Raw genomic sequence first — 20,859 nt, 5'->3', positions numbered from 1 at the left:
CCAGACAAACAAAGCCATACTTTTAGTGCAAAGAACCAGGTTACACCTTTTACATCAATGTCTTAGCTAAGTTGATATCCATGTATTGTGCAAAATCATCACAGTAGTGGTATAAATTAACTCATTCATTATTGTTTGTTTTTTATATCCAGATACAATATACAATATACAATATAGAGACTCATTTAAAAACCTACCTGCTGGGCCCCAGAGAATGCATGGTAGTATGAAGATACGTAGGCCATCACTGATCTTTCATCTGGCTTGGCCGAGTTTACCATGTCTAGAAAGAAAACATGGCAAATGAGCAGCAACAGAGTGGGGATTTGAAACCCTGACTCTCTTTCACAAGTAAAGTTTTTCCTAGACATTTTTCCTAATCTTGGTTCAAACTGTTTGAAGCTTAGTTAATTCCAAGTAACTTTTTTAATCTGCATTTGAAGTCTAAATTTAAAAAAAATGCAATTACCTTCTGCATCCAACATTTTTGGAATATCCAAATGTTTCTCAGCAACATCGAAAGCCAGATTCAAGTTGTCCAGAGGATTATCCTGAGAAAATTAGGAAAATGCACCTCTTTTTGATGGAATAGATTAAATCTTTCAAATTCTATGCAATTAAGTGCTTTAAAAGTGCTAATTAAATCTATCACCCAATTACACAGAGATTCTACAATCTATGAACATATTATTGTTATTATTATTATTATTGAAGTATGAAAAGAAAAAGAAAAATGAAATAGATCAGCTTACTGATACATAAAAAAAAGAAGTATTTATCCATGGTGAGTTCAACTGAAGCAGCCTTGGCTTACATTAAATGCATTTCATAAAATACATATTCCTGAATATTTCTGTAAGCAAATGTAACCCACTTAAGGTATATTTTTCAATATTAAAGGATGGAAAATCAAATTACTGGGCCTGGTTAGGCTATATGCAATACTAGGTTGTATTCATAATGACATGTTGATGATTTTCCTCATCTTTTTTAAAAAATTTTTTCAACCAGTTGGTGATCATGCAATGCGGTAGTTGTCCTGCACAACTCTCACCTACCACAACACACACATCACAGGCATCAAATCAATTGAAAACATTTGACTCCAAATGCGAACATGACATTTAAACAAATATCAGACATGCATTGTTAATAATAAGATCTACTTTAACTTATCAACTCATATCTGAACATCATCAATTCACACCAGAACCTGAAGGTGACCTGTAGAGTAAATATGTTATGTTATCTAAGATGTTATTCTTACCTTAGACAAAGTGTCATAGTCAAGAAGTTCAGGTCTGTGTCTGTGTATAAGGGCACAGAATGCTAAGCCATCTTTAAAGCTGGAAAACAGGGAAAATAGGGCCGTACATGCAAGGTTGGGAGAAAATTAATGGACTACAAAGCAATCTACTGATCAGCTTAAACTGACCAAAAAAATGAACTTATCTTCAACAAAGGAATAATAATTAATATTATTATAATAATAAAGCTGGAACAGAGTATATCAATGATTAAAAATAAAATGACAAGAAAAATGTTAAATACATGCAATAGCAGTAACATTATGAAACAGCGGAGGCATCCATGGAACTTTGGTCTTCAGGTTGCTTTTTTATGAAGACGTAAATCAAGAACTGATGTCACTGCGTACAGTCCATCACGTCAGGGCTCATGCCTGCCTAACGCCACATGCTATTAGAAAAGCAAAGAAACAGGGCAAGGGGTCTTTAGCAAGGAAATGGTCACCGTTTTCAAAACCCAGTGCCTATTTGTTTTGGAGGTTGAAACTGAAAGGCACAGTTGATGTTGAAATGGGTCAGTCACATGAGCACTTTCAAATTTCAACTTTCCCTTTCCTTTTCAATCACAAGCCAAACTTGTCCTTCCTCTGAAATCGTTTCACATATATCAGTTTCATCTTCCTTCTTCAAAAGACTTCCTTTTCAGACATTGTACAGTTTTTCTTTTCATTCCCGACATTCACTTCCTTGACACTTATATACATCAAAACAAGAACTTATTATGATGACCCAGTTCAGGAGGGAGTTTTGATTAGCAATGTGCATAAAAAAGACATGATGTTTTAATTAAATTTTCCTCCAGGGCACCTACATGAAAAAGGCGGCTCAACTGAATGAATTTGCAAAATTTATCAGTGAATCACAATGAGTTCTTTAACAAACTTTTCAAAATGAACCACATCACACCATAGCAAAAATCATTCAATAACAATAAGACGGGTAAGTTGATCAGGCGAAGTGGCCAGTTTACCCTAGAAAGCTTGTAGTAATCAAGGAGTTCTGGTCTGTGGCGGTGAATCAGGGCACAGAATGCCAAGCCATCTTTCCAGCTGTAATCCAACAAAGAAAAACAATGGATTCCAAGTTAATAAATAACCAAAATGAATAAATGACATACACCCTCCTCAAAGAATGAGTCCAAGTAAATAATTCACACAAACCGGCATGTCCTGTCACATCTTTGATATAACAATGGAATTTATGTACACAATTATCATTTAGCAAATATTGGTGCCTTCATTCTTCAAATATGCTTGTTTCTCTAAACAAGTTATCTAGTACATCTTCATCTTTTACTTTGCTGACGAGATAATTAAACAATACCCTTATCTACACTTAAAATTATCAGCCAAGATATATATATTGATGTTAAAATAGATTCATACAACAGTCAATGACCCTTAAAAACAGAAGTTTCTCAATGAGTTTATTTCACTGTTGGTAAAATTTGGTGCCTTCCTGATTCCTTATTTCATCAAACACAGAAACTTCCTAATAAACAACAGATCCTCCTGGTTCAAACAATATGCTGAGACTTTCATCTTAAATAATTAATAGAAGACATGCTGTTCTTATACAAACATTAAATAAGAGTTTCCGCTAATCAATCAGCAGACGCCAACAATAACCAGGAGAGCTCTTACCTAAGATGGAAGTTCTGGACGTTGACGTTCTTGTAAGGAGCCGTCTTTCTCTGACACCATAGCAGCAGACCTTCTTTTGCAGTCAATTCTGTGAAGGAAAAAACATTCAAAAGTTGAGCATTCTGAGGAGCTTTTCTACTATTCTAGTGCAGTAGAGACATGATACTGAGTTATGGAGAAAATGTCTGAAAAGTGTTGAAGTTGAAAAATGGTAGAGTTGGAAAATGGTAGAGCTGTAAGACTAAGTTCACTTAAATCAAAATTCAACCTTCACCATTAACTGTATTTTGCTGAAAAGTCTCTCTTATTTACAGTGAATTTCAGTCAATTAAATCCAGGCAACTTCAAATTAAGCAACATTGCGTTATGAGATATTTTTGTACATTCAATCAATTGCAGACATTTCATGTTGTCTATCAGAAAAAATGCACTGAAAACAGGCAGAAAATAATGAGACAATTCAAATACATTTCCCATAAAAAACATCTGTTCCTGCTAACAATTAGACGAAACATGCAGTTTTATTTTTAACATTACTTGTTTTACTTACCTTCTACTGAAATATCTTGGATAGCAAACCTTAAGATGATGGTCCAGATCATACCAAGGGTCATTTTTAAGTTACCATCAACAATTTCTGGAAAAATTAATTGAAAAAGTTATTTACATATAAAATAAATATCTATTTATATTCAATATAAAACAATGACCTCCATTATACAACATAGATTTACGCTTCATTCACATGCAATGTCTATTTTCTAAATTCTATTTTCTATTCGCGGTATGTCTTATGATCACGGTCTGTGCCCTGAATATCCCGCGGCGTAATTACTGGCAGCGCGAGCCAGTTACTATAAGTTACTATTAGTAACTGGCTGGTGCTGCAAGTAATTACGCGTTGGGATATTCAGGGCACAGCCCGTGATCATAAGACATACCGTGAATAGAAAATAGAATTTAGAAAATAGACATTCCATGTGAACGAAGCCTTAAACACCTGATAATTTATCAAAATTTTAATGTTTTAAACCCTTTATTACTGTCAACAGGGGCAGATGTCTAGACTAATATTATATATATTGCTTGCCAGCTTGTATTCTTACAGTTTGTTTTAATAACATATTCCACATAAAATTATCATTAAGTAGGGCAATTTTTTCTTCACTGTGTATATACCACAGAGTCAAAAACACACAAAAGTTGATTTAGTCATACAAAGAACACAAGGGTGTCTCAGTGATGAATGGCATCTTAGATATTTTAATGGGATCCAAGATTATATTTTGAGGTTGTTTTCTTTCTCTCAGTATACAGCCTAGTGCACATGGTCACATGGCACACTCACATTAAGAAGTGGCCAGAACAGGGCATGTTGACTGGCCACAGTCATTTATCACAGAAAGGCCGTGTATTATATATGGGGAAAGGGTGATCGTCTCTTAGTGCTCTAGCCATGTGGTCAAGGGGCCCTGGTCAAGCACCATGGCCAGTGATTGCATTCAGGCATGTTCACAGAAAAATGTTTCAGTTTAAGTTGTTAGATTGATTTGTTTAATATTACTCTACGTCAGCCTACTGCTGTTTCATTCTCAGCTCATAGAGTGGATAAAAATGCAAGTAACTACATCACGAAGTTTACATCTTCAAAAAGAATTTATTAAATCTGACTGAGGGCAACCACAGTGACATTATATAGCCAGTAAAACTGCAATGTGGCTTTTTTTAGAGGGAGCTGAACTACAGTTTGAAGAAACTGTACTTTATTTCACACAGTTCTAGAACAAGGCCCAATTATCTCAATTCAGTGCTAGTGTAGATTAAAAGAAAGACAAGGAGTCAGTCAAATGATTCATTATCATAGTTCATATTGCAAGCTAATTCAATTACTTCTGGTGCCCCATTCAAAGTGGTATTTATGGTTTCAATTTGCTCACTATTAATCCATGTATTCTAAGCTGACTCAACGTGGTTATACTTGATGACATATGCACTGCTTCTGGTGTATCAACTACACCCACTTGAGGGTGTTGCAAACTGCCTCCTGCAATAATCTCCATGGATGTGAGATATTGTAAAAAATTCCCGTAAAATGCAAATTTAAAAGGGTGTCTACTGACCCAAAATTTGTACAACACGAGTATGATAGCTGAACTGTATGCAAAACCTTGCTAATGATTCTTTCACAGCCCATTTACTTTACTGTAGCACAGTATTATGCCATTTTAGGTTATTTTCAATATATCGACTTTATCCCTTTTGAAAAGGACAAATTTAAAGAACTGGATACTCATAGACCTATAATTGCCCTCCCCTCTTCTGATTGCTTTTCACAAGATTCCATAGCCATAAAAAGGTGATGCATGACAAAGAGAAATTTTCTGCCAAACAATAAAACTCTGTCTCTCTAAATATAGAATATGAATATGGCCTCCCTGGTTAAGAATTTAACCAACATGTTTTGCCCAGGAGCAATAACCATTTCACCCTTGCTTTTCATGTCTCATTACTCAACAACAGGCCAAACAACAGTGATTAGTAGAACTTGGCCGTGATTCTGGTGCTACCATCACTAAATCATGACATCATTAGTGCATGCCATAAGTTTGCGTTCTACAACGCATGCCAGGTCAAAAGAGTTATTCCATTTCTTTTGAATAAAGGTCAAATTCCTGCAGCAAAACGTATTTATTGTGTTGCACATACTTATGTGTGCTTCTCCCTGTTGAATCAACAAATCATAATACACTTGGCCTAGATGTGAGAACTGGGTCTTTGTTATTCTTTTATGCCGTATCTTCTAGAATATGAGAGTATTTCTGAATGATTTGACACTGGGCATTATAACCTGTCTATGTTAACAATAACATTATTTTAAGTAATTCCGTAACTATTCAATACAATAATCAACCAATTTAAATTACCCAACATGGCATCATATTGTAACACAACATGTCAGACAAATAAGGTGACACATATTAATGAAGTACTGCACATAACTGATTATACTGATACATTTCAATGGATCTTGTATAGATAATGTATTTCATCAGTCAAAAAAATACTGCTAAACTGAGTCCAAGACTGAGCTATATGTAAGAAGATCAGGCTTATTTTTCCCAACCTGTTCATATTACAACAACCTTTACGACTGATTAAATAAAAGTTTGCTTACATGTGGTCTTTATTACATGGCTCAAAGAATGCTATTTTATTTGAGGAAATTTCAAGTAAGAACCAATGCTTGTTATGTGAGGAAATTTCAAGTAAGAAGCCAAATCATTCATTCACATTTGATGTAAAAAGTTGTTAGGTAAATCAAACAGAACTACTGGGTATCAACTACTCTTTCATTTGAACCATTATTTTATGTCTCCTTGGTTGTATTATGCATCTGCTTCCACTACACCTTAGTAATCAAACAAATAATACTATCATAAAATTGTCTGCTAATGTAAAACTACTGGTTACAAAAAGAAAGTAAAACTTGTCAAAATGCCAATTTAAGTGCAACAGGTAAGTACACCACTTTGGTTTAATTAACATGTAAAGCTAGGGTATGAGTGTGTAATCTAAACCCATAATGGTTTTTTGACATGCAAGAATACAATAATTTACACAAAAAAATCGATGCAGTCTGCCAATCGTTTCATTGTTTAAGTGCACCCTCTTTATAGAGCAATTCATTTACTAGTACCTTTCTCATAATTATTTAACATTTATATGTCCATAGTAGGGCACTTGGTATTTGAGCATAACATATAATCATGTGCAGCAATATGATTTAAAAATACCATCAATATTCAAAGAAGAACAACACCAATTGCCTGTCCTTAACAACACTGGAAAAGACCAAATATAAGATTTCCCCATTTCCACAACCAAAGTTTATCTGAAGACTAACAGATGAAAGCTCTCTGCATAATCCCCATGGGAATCTATTCGGTGTCTATGAGGGGATTATGTTGCAAGCTTTCAAGTGAGTCGGACAAATTTGATCTGAATATCTGTTCATCCGCAGATCAATTTGTTCTGAATGCGCCCTTAGGGACATTCAAATATGGCTGACCTCACTTGAAAGTGATGCCGTACATTCCCCTAATGGTCTCCTTACCTACCACGCGTGCCAGCCCTGCAGGGGCCAAGTAATTAAACACATGAGCTAATATCTAATTTGTAGACAGGGAAACAATAAGGGAATTATGCGGTATTGCTTTCAAGTGTGGTCAGCCATATTTGATCTGCATCCATTTAGTCCGCAGATCGTCTGTTCTGAATGCAGCCTTAGTCAAGCACTGTCTTTAACTCCTCAACAGATTTTCCTGTGGTGAGGAGTGCATTTCAACTTGCAAAAATAGTGAAATTTATATTGAATGCAACACATCTAATTCAACCTGAAGGTCTTCTACCGATACAAATTATCTATAAACACCTGTTTATTTTAGAGGATTGTTTTTTTATGTTGAGAACAGCTGGCAAGGGGAAACAAGATATTCCTCAAATCTTCATGTTTTTGATTTTGATCAGTATCTTGTACTCACACCTTTTCACATCCATCCTGAAATCTGTATATAACTTTTTTAACATAATCAGTTTCAAAGGTTCCTTGGCATACAGTTAAACTTTTTATAGACCACAAAATGGACAATTTCCTGACTACCCCTTCAACGATCCAGCACTTAATGCCAAAGCAGACCAATTTCATAAATCTGATCAAAACAGAAATCATAAGAACAGTGTATCTTAACCAATAGTCTAAGAGGAATATCACAACTGAAAAAAGTTTCCCTTTCCTTTTTCCCTTACAAAAGTAGATGTTTGATAAAACGTATTACACAGTCTTGAAACCTTTCACAAACAAGACTTTGAACTACATGTAAAACATGACAGCTTTAGACTTCTCACTCCCATATCTAAGGTCAATGTCATAACCAAACAGTCTTAAGACCAATAAAATGTAATGGCAGCCACAGAGAAGACAGATCACATGGACTCCTACAGATAAAACATTAGAAACCATACACTAGGAGAAAAGTTAGCAATCTTTCATTTTCTAAGAACAACTTCTTCTGGGATTTGTTTTCTAAATCTCCATTTCAAAATATCCAAAGAAAGATTTGGCAAATGACACTATAACAACAACTACCAGCAGCCTACATTAGCTTAGTTAACTAACAAATGGATTGTTTTGCCATGCCCTGTTTTTTTCATAAAATTGGTAAGATTATTTCTGGTCTTTTAAGTTTGTCTTTTTGTATATATTGAGTCCTTTACATGTACAGCAGAGAAATGGGTCCATTAGTCCCCTTATCTCAGAAAACAGTCTGTCTAGTCACTCCTAAATTAAAACCATTTCTTGAGGTTTTGAACCGTAGGTGTTGAATCAAAGAGATGCAACACTGAGACTAAATAAAAAACATCCACACAAGGGACTCTTAGAAAAATCTAGATGATTTGTAAGAGTTTTGAGGCTAAAATTGTCTAGAAAAGTGCTGTGGTCTGTGTGTTCCAGTAACTATATTTGGAGGTGTTGGTATTTTGCTTTCTGGTTTCTGACATTTATAGAATACAGCTTTCTAAACACCTTGATTCAAGTGCAGTAGCCTTCCGTACCAGGTTATAGACAAACTGATATTCCTCAACTATTTTGACAGATAACTTGGTTTGAACTATTTAAAATGAGATGCTTGTATACTAAGGCAAGGGAAATCAAATTGCGACAAATTAAATATTATTTATTCTTTTTATTTTGCAAATGTAATTTTTTTTCTTTATGGGGACTTACTTCCATATCATTGCACATGCACAAAAATAAAACAAAACAAAAAAAAAATTAAAAAAGACATTCATCAAAATGAATCCTAACTTTGCTACTGAACTTTGTCAAATTGTATCATGTCTTCTCTGTCCTTCAGCACCTACCTTCAGCACCAATGTTCACCAGTCTCACTCCTTTACTTTCGATAAAATCCAATGCTTTGTTCACATTTGCTATTTTGTGGAATCTCATTTTGCCTCTGTCTGGTTTTGGTAGTTGTTCCCCTGATATCACTTCTAATAACAACATTAATTTCAAGCCATTACGAAAGTCCTCCTCTATATTTTCAATCTGTGTGCCCACTTTTCGGAGATGGGAGTTACACCATGCTGTGAAGGTCTGAAATGCACAAAATATTATCAAGTTATAATTTCGTTTTATTTCTAAAGAATACATAAATGGATACATTTTCACATGGATATCATTTGGATAAATATGCAAATGTATAAACGTTTAATACTACAAAAAATATACCTAATAAAAAAGACAAAGTTTGTAATTGAAAATTTTCCTTTAATGTTATCGAACTTGTACTCCAAATTACTGATACTTATTTCTTTGAGCCCCCCCCCCTCCCCATACTTGACACGCTGGCGCTTTAACCTAAAAATAGGTCATTCCAGAGTTATATTCCCCGCAATTAAATACATGTTTCAGGTAACCTGACATAGCTGCATTTGCAATATGCTATGGAGTGGGGTGGGTGGTGGGAGATATGAAAAGGTAAGCATTTGTGTTGCTTTTCTGATCTGAATAATACTACAAGAACGGCATGCTCAACACATATGTATGAAATAACCGTTAAACTGACAATATGATACAAAAGATAAATCTTGCAAACCGATTATCAATATTAATAATTGCAATCAGTAGTGTGTGGCTCAAGGCAGATACTTCCCAGGTCTGCCACAACTAAAGCAGACATATACCCAACTGAGCAAGGGGATTTATTATAACCTGTGATATCCAATAACAGCAACCAGTAACAGTATCCAGTAGGGATATCCAGTAAGGGTTGTTCACCTCACTTATCATTTTTTTTTCACACCTCTACTCAATATACGATAATCACCCTCAAATTACAAGCATCTCAGTACTACATTTTTCTTTCCAATGGCTTTTGAGTTACTCCAAAATAGCTTTCTGGCATTCCTTTTTTGAAATTTAAAATAATTTGTTTCTCAGGTATTAGCCATAAAAAACTTGTTCGAATATAAGAAATTAATTTTTATTGAATCAAGTGAGTAATTACAGTACACGTATCAGCCACTAGCTGTACTATACTCCTGACACAAACAATAATGAAAATAAACTTGAAAGCCAAAATGAAATATATCAGCCAACTCATGGAAATTCATGTAATGTGCACCTATGACTTAAAAGTAATTAGCTTTTCTTCAAATAAGTTGTCATTGAGTCAGATCTAAAATTAGGTGAACTTGAAAGCCATTATAAATCTTGTATTAGCAGATGCTTTCATATCTCAAATACTTGGCGCCCATATGTGTGAAAAAAAAGCAACATGTTTGAAGTTTGGTTCTGCATGAAAGTAAAAAGGAAGCAGAGGTTCACTTTAAGGTACGGATGTACCCAAATATAGCTAAAAATCGTCATTTTTGGTTTTTTATGTCTAATTATTGGTTAAATGTGTATCTAACGTTTAACAGAATAAAATTTTTACATTTTGAACAAAAAATATGTTTTTTCTGAGGATTCTGATGCTGCACACATCGGCACCAGTGGCCTGGTCTATGCCCCGCCTTCGTTGTCAAGGGCCGTTGGCATGGGTAAACTCGGTGGGCGGACCTTAGCAGCATCAGCACGTCTAGGGAAACAATAGAACAGGGATGCGCCATGCCCCCTTTGTCATAAACAGCGCTTGGCAAAGCAGTGCCTATTGTTCCGCTTAAGCTGTTTTGATAGTCGCTCTTGTTTGTGATCAGCGCTAAGATGAATCTTTTCCGACACATTGGATTTGCTCGAAATACGCGTTCTCCCTTGAATATTGCTTGTTGTTACACGCGCTCTTTCGATTTTCTTGTTAACTTTTTGAGATACGCAAAAAAAAGAAGAAAATTCCGTTGTTTGCTACCCGTGACAACAATCGTCATACTTTCTATCCATTTTCGACAACAGCTCGATGCAGTTGTTAGATTTTAAAAATCTTAACATGGGCGTAACTAGGCATACGCACGGATGCACTGTGCGTACAATTTTTTGGCCAACCATGGTATTATTTCATATAAATTTAGTGTATTTTTCACGGAATATAAAGAAATCCTCTGCTTATTAAAGTCACCTGTAGGAACAAATCCTCTGTATCAATTGTATAGGCACAATTATTCTGACACCCCCCTCCCCCCCCGTCTTGCATACTTTTATTGAACTGAGGTAAACAATGCCTGAAACCTTGACAAGTTTTATCTTAATCGTCCATCTAACTGGAACTTCCTTTACCTCTTAATTGGAGGGTTCAGTGGCCCACAACTCTCCTGAAGCCTTGCTGGCGATATTTAGCTCAGGTAAAAATCTACCTGAGTGTTATTTTCAAAGAGCAGCTCCCGCAACCCTGAGGGCACTAGATAAAATCTGGACACCAGGTTTTATAAGGAGCTAGAGAAACAAAGGAATGATTTTTCCTGCAAAGCGGCAAAGAATTTTGAAACGGAATTGACCCAGCTTTTTTCTTCAACAATTATCGCAGAATTTTTCCTGGCTCACCCAACTTTAGACATTTCCTCTAACAAAACCTTTTTGGTTGCGTCTATTTCTTGTTGTTGATGGTCCGATCGGCGTCCTGTAACACGACCGTGTTTTCGAACCATTTTTCGCTTGGCGAATGTGGACAAGACCGCCTGCGATGCTGCTATTGTGTGCACATCCTAGAGCGCATCCCTAACACTTTCCCCGACAGCAATTGACGTGGCCACTGATTGCTTGAGTCATTAGGGCTTACTTGATTGCCTGTCAATCATTCTGGCAGTGCTAGCGGTAACCCCTTGAAGTTACTAACAGGAGGTGAGATTGATACAAAAATAAGATTTTCTGACATCCAAATGTATGCAAACAAGCTAATTTCAACCGGCAATAGAGTACCAATCTTCGCGATCGTCAGAACGATAACAGGTAAAGCTGTCAACAATTTAATTTGCTTATTTGGACAATTAACCTCCCTGAAAGGGTTTTTGCTCGTTTTCTTTGCTTTCAATATTGACGAGATAGCGTTATCTTAGCAAGCTATAACTGTCTACCTGTACACCTGAGGGAGACCAAATTCGCCATGCTAATTATGAAAAGTATGCACTAAAAGTGCTTTTTAAGAAATTTTGATTGATCCTCTCTTTTCTCATTTATAGACTTTGAAAGTGAAAATTCCCTAATATTTTGATGTAATTTCACGTTTTTATAGATAAAATCAACAATAAGTGTCTGAAGAAAAATCCCTGACTCCATGCTGCAGTACTTTGTTCAAGTGTTATAATGCCATCAAAAGCAAGTTTATAGCTGTCCAGGTGCCTGAGAAAATCAGGTGTAGAAAAATGGTGTTTTTGTCCCCAAAATCCCAATATTACGTCACACGATGAAGTTAGAGCTGTGTTCCAAGCATAATTAGATATTTTGAAGATACATTAAATGAATGTGACAGGAATAAAAAAGCCAAGACCTTTATTTTAAGAGAAAATCTCAAACCTACATCCCCACCTTAAATACCATCCTGCTTCATATGTCTACTTGGCATATAGCGGAAAGTGCCAGTGCTTTACAGAGCAAGAAGATCTATATACCACGAAGTCAAATATGGGAGCAGGAATATCTGAAAATACACTTGTGTGCCTGGCACTGGGGTCATATATATTACAGGGAAAGCTAGTTACTAAACAGGAAAAGATTGAGCAGGTGTAGGCCATATTACTGGTGTATTTTTATTGCATATCATACAATATTCATCCAGTTTTTAAGAGGTAGCTGGTCTTAGCTCTGAACTAAAATATATTGTAAAGGTGGTATGAAATCATTTCTACATTTTCAGCTTTTTTAAAAGATATTTTTGGCACATGTGTACTTGTCTGATCTAGTATGCCAGGACCTATAGGACTTTCATTTTAAAATCCATAGCTGATTTTATAGTTATTTATCTATCAAGGAATAAAATGGTTCACCACAATATGCAAATGGTCAGTGTCAAATTTAATAAACTGAAAATAATTTTATGTTCTCTTTTGACCATTCAAAATTAAATAGATATTTCTCCAACTCAGAACTGCCTCCGATTTTTCAAATTCTGCATCTAATCATTACATCAGCCAAGTGTTTGACCCCCAATAATATCAGAGAAAAGTCTTTCAGAACACTGTTCTTGACTAAGCTCATATTTAACTGTTAAATAACAAATATTTACTCAGAAATAAAAAAAAAGTTTTCAACTGATTGCATCAAATATGTGCTACCTGAACAATGTACGACTACCAATGAGCCATTTAAAATACAATAGTTAAACTTTAATCTTGAAAGGACATATCCAAATTAGATAATACAATCCAATCCAATGATGTAATTAAGTATTAATCAGCCAAGAAAATCATAAGACAACCTTTGTTCCAAGGTCAAATAACCACCATGAAGTAACTTAGATATAAAGCGAAATATAAAACTGGTGACCTTGATTTACTTCCTGCATACACACAAATCCCAAAATACAAGTAGGCAACATGCCAGACAGTTGACAAATATGAAGTTTATAGCATGAATTTCAGTCAAAAGACACAAAGGTCCAGTAAACTCCTTGAATGCCATCACACGCCTTACTGAGAAGGTCCTCTGTAACATGAGCTGCAAAACCAACAACTCGGGTTACCTTCACCAGGTGAAAGAATTGCCATAAGGGCAGAAATTCAAACTTTTCCACTTGCGTAATTCAAGTGGCTATCGTAACAAAGACTGGAGAGAATAGGTCAAAATGACACAGGGCAAAGTGCAATGTGTCTTTGCTTCTGCTCACTTCTTCAACCAATACACCTTGCCTTACAATATGACCAGTGTGTTTCAGTACTTAAAGAGGCATTTCCTACTACTAGTAAAAACACTTGGCTTTCCCATTGACATAAAACATTTCTTCTAGGCTGACAAATTGTGAAAATAAACATTTCCTTTTTTTCTTATCAGCAGAAGATTGCTATTTCCCCTACAGCCCTGAAGGGTTCCACTTTCATTTATAATTCATTTACATGCAGAATCCAACGCATTTCACATCATCTAGTTAGTGGTAAAGCAATAAATACTATTTTGTTTCCATTAAGTATGTTGCACTTGGTGATTGGAATTTATGACAAGGTACCACTATTACAGTATTATCTGTTAGACTGAAAATAGTAAATGAAAAATAACCATATCTCCTTAGGGTGTTTGTTTTTTCCATTTATCCATAATCACACATTCAATATTGTACTATCTGGGGAACATGAACATTTTTTTTTTTATCATAGGAAATGATAAAATGCGCTGCAACATTTACGTGACTTTTGGAAAATGTGTACAAGCCATTCAAATTGACAACAAAAACAATTTGGACAAAAATTCTCAAGAGATGTCCTTTTAACCAACTACTCAGCCATCATTAGTACTATTCTTGTATACAATCATGCAGCTCTAGCAACTGTACATGTATGCAAATGTACTTGTACTTCCCAAATTATCTTACTCTTTATACATAACTTTATCAGAGTTAAATCTCCAACCACCTAACCAACCTGTTATCTGCTGGTAATTTGCATTTTGTACGCCTTATGCAGAGGGAAACTTATGGTTATCAACTATGCATGCGATCACCAAGTACTCAAAAGTAGGTTATAAATGTACAAACTTTAAATATAGGCCTCAAACACCTATTAGTAATGGCTTGGCATTTATTTAAATTGTGATTAACCTATCTCTGAACCCAACTTGGATCAACATTGTCAGTAACATGTAAACGAGCAGCTCAGACTTTAAACGTATATATTTGGAGAATGTGAGCATATATATCGAGATATCAGAGGGACCAAAAATTATACTCGATCAAAGTTCTTGTGACCCAAATTTTCTCATTATAAATACAAAGTACACCACAAATTCACTATTTAAGAATAAAAATGCAAACTTTCAAAGACATGATAACTCCCATATTGCATTACACACTAAATAATGGCTGATGGGAACTTGATTTATTCATTAGATGACTGTCATAATATAAAAAATGACACTTTGTATTATTATCAGATAGATATCACTTGTGATAATAAGGTTAGTCATTTTGATTTAACTGACACATCACTCATCTCATCTCTTTAAAATAACTTCAGCTGCTAAAGTAAAAACGGGCAACTATTCCAAGTTAACCACATATTATTATATATAATGTTTGTAAATAGTACCTGAACTATAACTAAAAAGGGGAACTGAAACCTGGAGAGTCATGTAAAGGGTTCTTATAAATGTTTAAAAAGTCACTATAACTGGTTTCATCTGAGCATAATGTTTGTGGCCTACTTTAGCAAGCTGGTTTTACATGTTCTAGTTTCTTCACCTTAGGATATTCAAGCTGGTAAGGATAATACGTCTTTATCTCCTTTATTAGCATATGAATACAGAAAGAAAAAAATTCAAAACCAGTTTTTATCCAAAGGCTGAAAACCCTTGGTCCATTTCCTCTGGTAATACAGACAAATATTTAAGCAAAAATGGATGCATTTCAATAAGGCTATTCAATTCTTTTATTTTGCATTCTGCTTTTAAACAGATCACTTTCTTTTTTGGTAAATTTATTAGGTAACTGGAAATGTCATATTTTAGGTATCTTTTATAATGGTAACCAGAATTCCTCAATCACAAACAAAATTTTAGTTTAATATGTGCACTTCAACCAACTAAATATTTACAGTCAATAAAGGTGATGCATGCCCACATCAATTTCCACATACCACAACAACTCTCATGCTATCTATTTCAGGAATCTGTCCCTCTTTTAATATAAATAAAGCTAAAGTAAATGATCATTTGAAACAACCAAACCACATGATAGAAAATAAGTGGGCATCAGTCTGAAGATCTTTTGTACAATTTTTTTTCCATAATAGATTATCACATGAAAATCTGCTGAACTATAGGCCATTGGAGTTGGGGAATACCGGCGTGGGAAAGCAGAAAAACAATTCAGATACTTATCCCAGCTCTTTATTTCTTAGTAACCTCAGTGTGCGTAACATGACCTGGAAGCATATCCAAATATGACCTGTATTATAAAACACATAATGTGATATTACACGGACTTTATCGCCTGGCATTCTACATCTAGGTCAGCCCAGTATGAAATGACTGAAATATTTATTATGCTGGATATTGAAAAGCTAAGATTTCATAACACTGCTCAGTACTTCAAGAATGGAAGATATCTATAGAAAAACTAAGCAGAAATGCTATAATAGTGTCTCTGGTCTCTGTCTGGGAAATAAATGGACATTTACTGCATTGTACCATCTGCTGTGTAGCCATGTCTAACCAAGGCTGTACTACATGCACAGATGCTTCTCAATCATTTTAAACATACCCTGCTGAATTACTTCAACCGAGCAGACAATACTATTTCTCCATAGATTTTCTTACACATTTAAATGACAAGTCCAGCTATTTTATTTTGAAAAGCCATGAAAGATATCTATAGTGCATTTTTTTTTCTTTTTTTTTTTTTTTGGGGGGGGGGGGAGGGGGGTCAATCTTCCTAATCCAGAATCTTTAACATGAAACAATATTAACAGACAGGTTTCTTTACTACTACATTCCAACTGTCTAACAAAACCTGATTGATACCTTCTGCACATGCCTAGGCTATGCAACACCATTTCCAATTGTACATCTGTGCTGTGCATTGTTACTAACAATGCCCATACATACAGTAGGGAAGTATACATCACACAATTGCACAACATCAAGGAAAGGGCTTGTCCCATATTGTCCCCTGAAACCAAAGCTACGCACAGGTAGCATTCCAATATGTTATCACTATTTGCTCAATTTATACTCCTCGAGTACTGTCAACAGTGTGATTTATGGTCTGGCTTGGATTCCATAGTCAAGACCCCCTATTGTCATTATCTTCCATACATTAATCCAGATTTTCCATTTGTGGAGATATTACTGATTTATTTAAGTTGTTACTAATTACTTCCTTGCAGAAAGTGTTCAAGTCCCAAAGCGAATACTGTATGATGAATCCAATTCTAATAATATCAACATCATGTTTAAGGACTGTTTCATCACCAAACAGGTAGTAGGTAAGGTGACTTTAAAACTGCCAGCTGATAAGACCTGGTCAGGAATGTGCATTGACCAGACCAATTCCTCATTTTTAACAGCCTTACCGCAGACTAAAGCAAAAAATATATCGTGTCTTTAAACTGTCTACCTTCCTCATAAGACGATGTAAGAAAACTTAGGAATATCACTTGCGAACATATGCATCTGCTGTATGTTGGAAATTTTGAATATTAAACAGTATAGAATAAAGAGTTAACTGATGACTGTCGCCACAGATAGCATCGCAAGCATGCATATTCATGCTGGATTTCTTAAACATTATACGATATGAACATGACCTAAATTTAACCATTGCTGATTTCTTTATACATTTTGCCAAACTTGTCCAATTTTGAAACAAAAATCATACTTGCATCCTCTAAAGCAAAAGATATGTCAAAATTTTAAATAGTCCCTAGATTTATTCAAATTATGTATCTGTATGCATCATATGCACTAAACTACCCTTTAAAAAGAACAGCCTAAGATTAAACTAAAGTTTGTTTGCAGTACAAACACTAGTGCTGATGTAACTGCTGTGATATGTGCTTTGGATTCTCAGTTATTCAATATCTTTATAGGAAAACAATGTATCAACCCAGTGCACCAGTATGTAATTACAATATGCAATGTTGCCCCATCCTGTAATGTTGTCATAAGGTTAATAAGTAGCATACCAATTGGAAATATTTAATGCTAAATGACAATTTTTACAAATACTCAACCTAAGGGAAATCACGTGTTAAAATTTAACTGAAGAGTTTTGGTAATCTGATAAAACTTGATGCGTTTTTGTCTATTAATACATAAAGGGTGGTCTACCTTTATCTACTCTGGAGGGTGCAATATCATTTTCCTAAGGATTTGCGGCATTTGAGAAAGGAAAAAAGATACAAAATATTCCACCTTGAACTTCTAAACCATTTTACGAGTTTCAAAGATAGTAAATATTCCTTATTTTTAATACATTATAACATAAAATCATAGCAACAAGTAGTATATATTAACAAATCTGGGGCAGTTTATTCCTAGTACTTTGCGTCGGGCCTCCATATATGGACTCCAGGGTAACACTAGCTGCTAGAGCTAAGATGCCGCTGCTATACATGCTGTCTGTATCCTGGGATACTACACTCTACCTGTAAAGCACCTGATTCTCAGAATTAGTTGCTATAGTGATATCGCTGAGAGTGTGTTTGTATATCTGTTTCTTTTCCCCAGGTTATACGGATGGAGGCCCGGCAGCCAAACACCTTGAACATGTGAACATGCTTTGATGTGATTATGTAATGCATAATTAATTACCAGAGACGGGGAGGCCCCTTTTGTCAATGGGGAATCTGATGAGCCATACAGCATTTAATCAAGCAAATGTCTATTTAGTAACCATATTTTCCCTGTGATCATAAAACAAATTATAAATAAGTGTGAAATATCAAAATCAATATGCATGAATGCTTTGTGAATAAAATTTATGAAGAGAAATTTTATGAAAAATTGAAGTTCTAACAAAGTAGTTACCCTCTGCAGATAAGAGTCCACAATTTATGTTTTGCAAACAAAATAAATGATATAAATATAGAAAATGAAAGGGGTGTGTGTGTGTGTGTGTGTGTGTGTGTGCGCGCACGTGCGTGTGACAGATAATGGTTTATGTGTAAAAAAGTAATAGTTTGACAATTGCGTTTAAAAGTGTATTTGGCTTAGAATTATGCTGCATTCAAACTAAATCTTTTTCATGATTTTGATTGGAAAATTGAATGAATATCAATTAAATTTGAATTAATCATCAGAGACTGGAGAAAATATGTATCATGACAGAATAGTCTTTTTTGGATGATATAACCCATATATCCCCTATCTCCTTACTGAGCAACTATCACGCAGCATCTCTTCCACCCACAGTGCACACTTGCTATTTTTTCTTCCTGTTGACAAAAGTACTTCCATTTTAAAATGTGAAGCTCAACTCTTGTGCCTGTCACAAGTTGCAGTGACTCATGCAGACCAAATGCTTGTTAGGGAACTAAAAATGGAAGTAAGTCAAACTTAACAAACTTTGGAATATGAATCAAAAGTATTCTAAAAGGATGTTGAATAGTAAAAGCACTTAAGATAAACTGATACCAAAATGTATCCTTGTTTTAGACTTAGTTATCAGTAACTCTAACATAACAGTGCTCAGTATCAAACTGATTATTTCAAGTCTTTTATCTTTAGTAACAAGTTTAAAATGAAGATAAAAAAGGATAAATTATCAAAGATCATTTACTATTTGACATAATTTCAAACATCTTTGCAGCAAAAACAGAGTGATGACTGTTTTAGTTCAATATCCGAACCTATGAGTGATGCTACTTCGCTTTTATACCCAGAGGGTCATAATCAATAGGGGCTCAAATCAAACCATCAGAGACTTCCTTCATAAAAGCTGAATCACATTAATGAGGCTCTATCCATCTATCTATCTATAATAGTGGTAAGAAAGCATCTGTTCAGGACACCCAACAGAGCAGTATGGCTAAAAACAGCCTCGAGATTAACACAGAAGTTAAGTACAGACAGTTGCTGTCTATCACATCCTACTCTGGCGCACTGGAAAATACTGCAAGCTTTATAAATTGATGTATTCCCAGATCAACATGTATGCTCTCATTTCACCAATATATATTGAACCAGGGCTAAGGCTGTAAAACAGTGGAGTCAGGTTATATGGTAAAACAAAATTCCATATCATTTCCAAAGATGATAAATGGAATCTTCTCTCTATTATAGTTTAACATGACTCCACCATTGTAGTGCTGCAGGCTTTTATCATTCTCAGCAGTTATCTCAGAAAATAAATGCTGTGATTCTAATCTGCAGCAGACTCAACTTTAAAAGCTGCTCAAATCATTCAAAATACCGCAGGTCTACAAAAATACCATAATATTATCAGACATACTACAGAAAAGACCAGCTTTTTATCTTTAGGTAACTGACAATGTCTGTCAATAAATGAGACAAAAAATCCAGACCAAATATAACCAACATAGAGACATCATGTGACAGACAACCAGATGGTGAATAGCCCACATTGGCAGAACTGAATCAAAGTATAGTAAATATAGTTAAGCATGGCTCCAAGATCAGGCAATTCTTTGTATCATAATGAGAAACCTCTATTGACTCATACTCTGAAATATGGTTTACAACAGAGCATTAATCTTTGCAAAATGTGAAACCATACCATCTAAATATATATATATCAAATTTGGAGGAAGATCTTTAAATAGGTCAGGGCAGTCAACACTAACTGAACTGAAAGTATGCATCTTGTTTTATCACAAATAGTAAGAAATGGGGTGGATAAAACAACACATTACACCAGTTAAACACTGGATATATATATAACAATGTACTAAGTAAAAGAAAGGCCTAATAGATAGATGGATAGATCAAGTAAAAAGTGGGTGTGTCTAAGCTGTATTTTCCCAATGGAGTATGCTGTAAAGAAAACAATTCTGAAAATTTGTAACAACAGTTGATAAGGCATAATTTGTTTGGTGAAACAACCTTTAAACATAAACTATAATTGATTATTACAGGAGAATCCAAAAATGTGTGCAATTAAATACTGAAATTATACAGGCCAGGACAGGAAAAAAATTATACAATTTCGACTAAAATATCCAATAAAATCTGTAATTTTCCACACACATGGTAAATGTGCAGCTGTTAAATTCTTGAAACTACAATAAATGTCAAAGGGAAGACTGCGGTT

General features: G+C 34.9%; 1 protein-coding gene across 4 annotated transcripts in view; it reads right to left on the bottom strand.

Annotated features, from left to right (window-relative positions):
- Nucleotides 1–20,859, bottom strand: part of LOC106156043 (alpha-actinin, sarcomeric) — a 34,614-nt gene that overhangs the window by 13,068 nt on the left and 687 nt on the right. For 2 of the 4 annotated variants that reach the window (XM_013531121.2, XM_013531124.2), the window contains exons 2-7: nucleotides 8,873–9,107; nucleotides 3,501–3,587; nucleotides 2,951–3,038; nucleotides 2,278–2,356; nucleotides 470–551; nucleotides 198–283 (exon numbers count right to left, since the gene is read on the bottom strand). In XM_013531121.2, the coding sequence (XP_013386575.1) occupies nucleotides 198–283; nucleotides 470–551; nucleotides 2,278–2,356; nucleotides 2,951–3,038; nucleotides 3,501–3,587; nucleotides 8,873–9,107 (657 nt within the window). Of the gene's footprint in view, nucleotides 1–197; nucleotides 284–469; nucleotides 552–1,267; nucleotides 1,347–2,277; nucleotides 2,357–2,950; nucleotides 3,039–3,500; nucleotides 3,588–8,872; nucleotides 9,108–20,859 lie in introns of all 4 variants that reach the window. The other 2 variants (XM_013531123.2, XM_013531125.2) reach the window with 1 other exon arrangement.

The sequence above is a fragment of the Lingula anatina genome, chromosome 2, assembly GCF_051362555.1.
Source record: "Lingula anatina isolate TDL-2025a chromosome 2, LinAna3.0, whole genome shotgun sequence".
Taxonomy (NCBI): Eukaryota; Metazoa; Brachiopoda; class Lingulata; order Lingulida; family Lingulidae; genus Lingula; species Lingula anatina.
The sequence above is the reverse complement of the archived record's forward strand: the minus strand, read 5'-3'. Positions and strand labels throughout refer to the sequence as shown.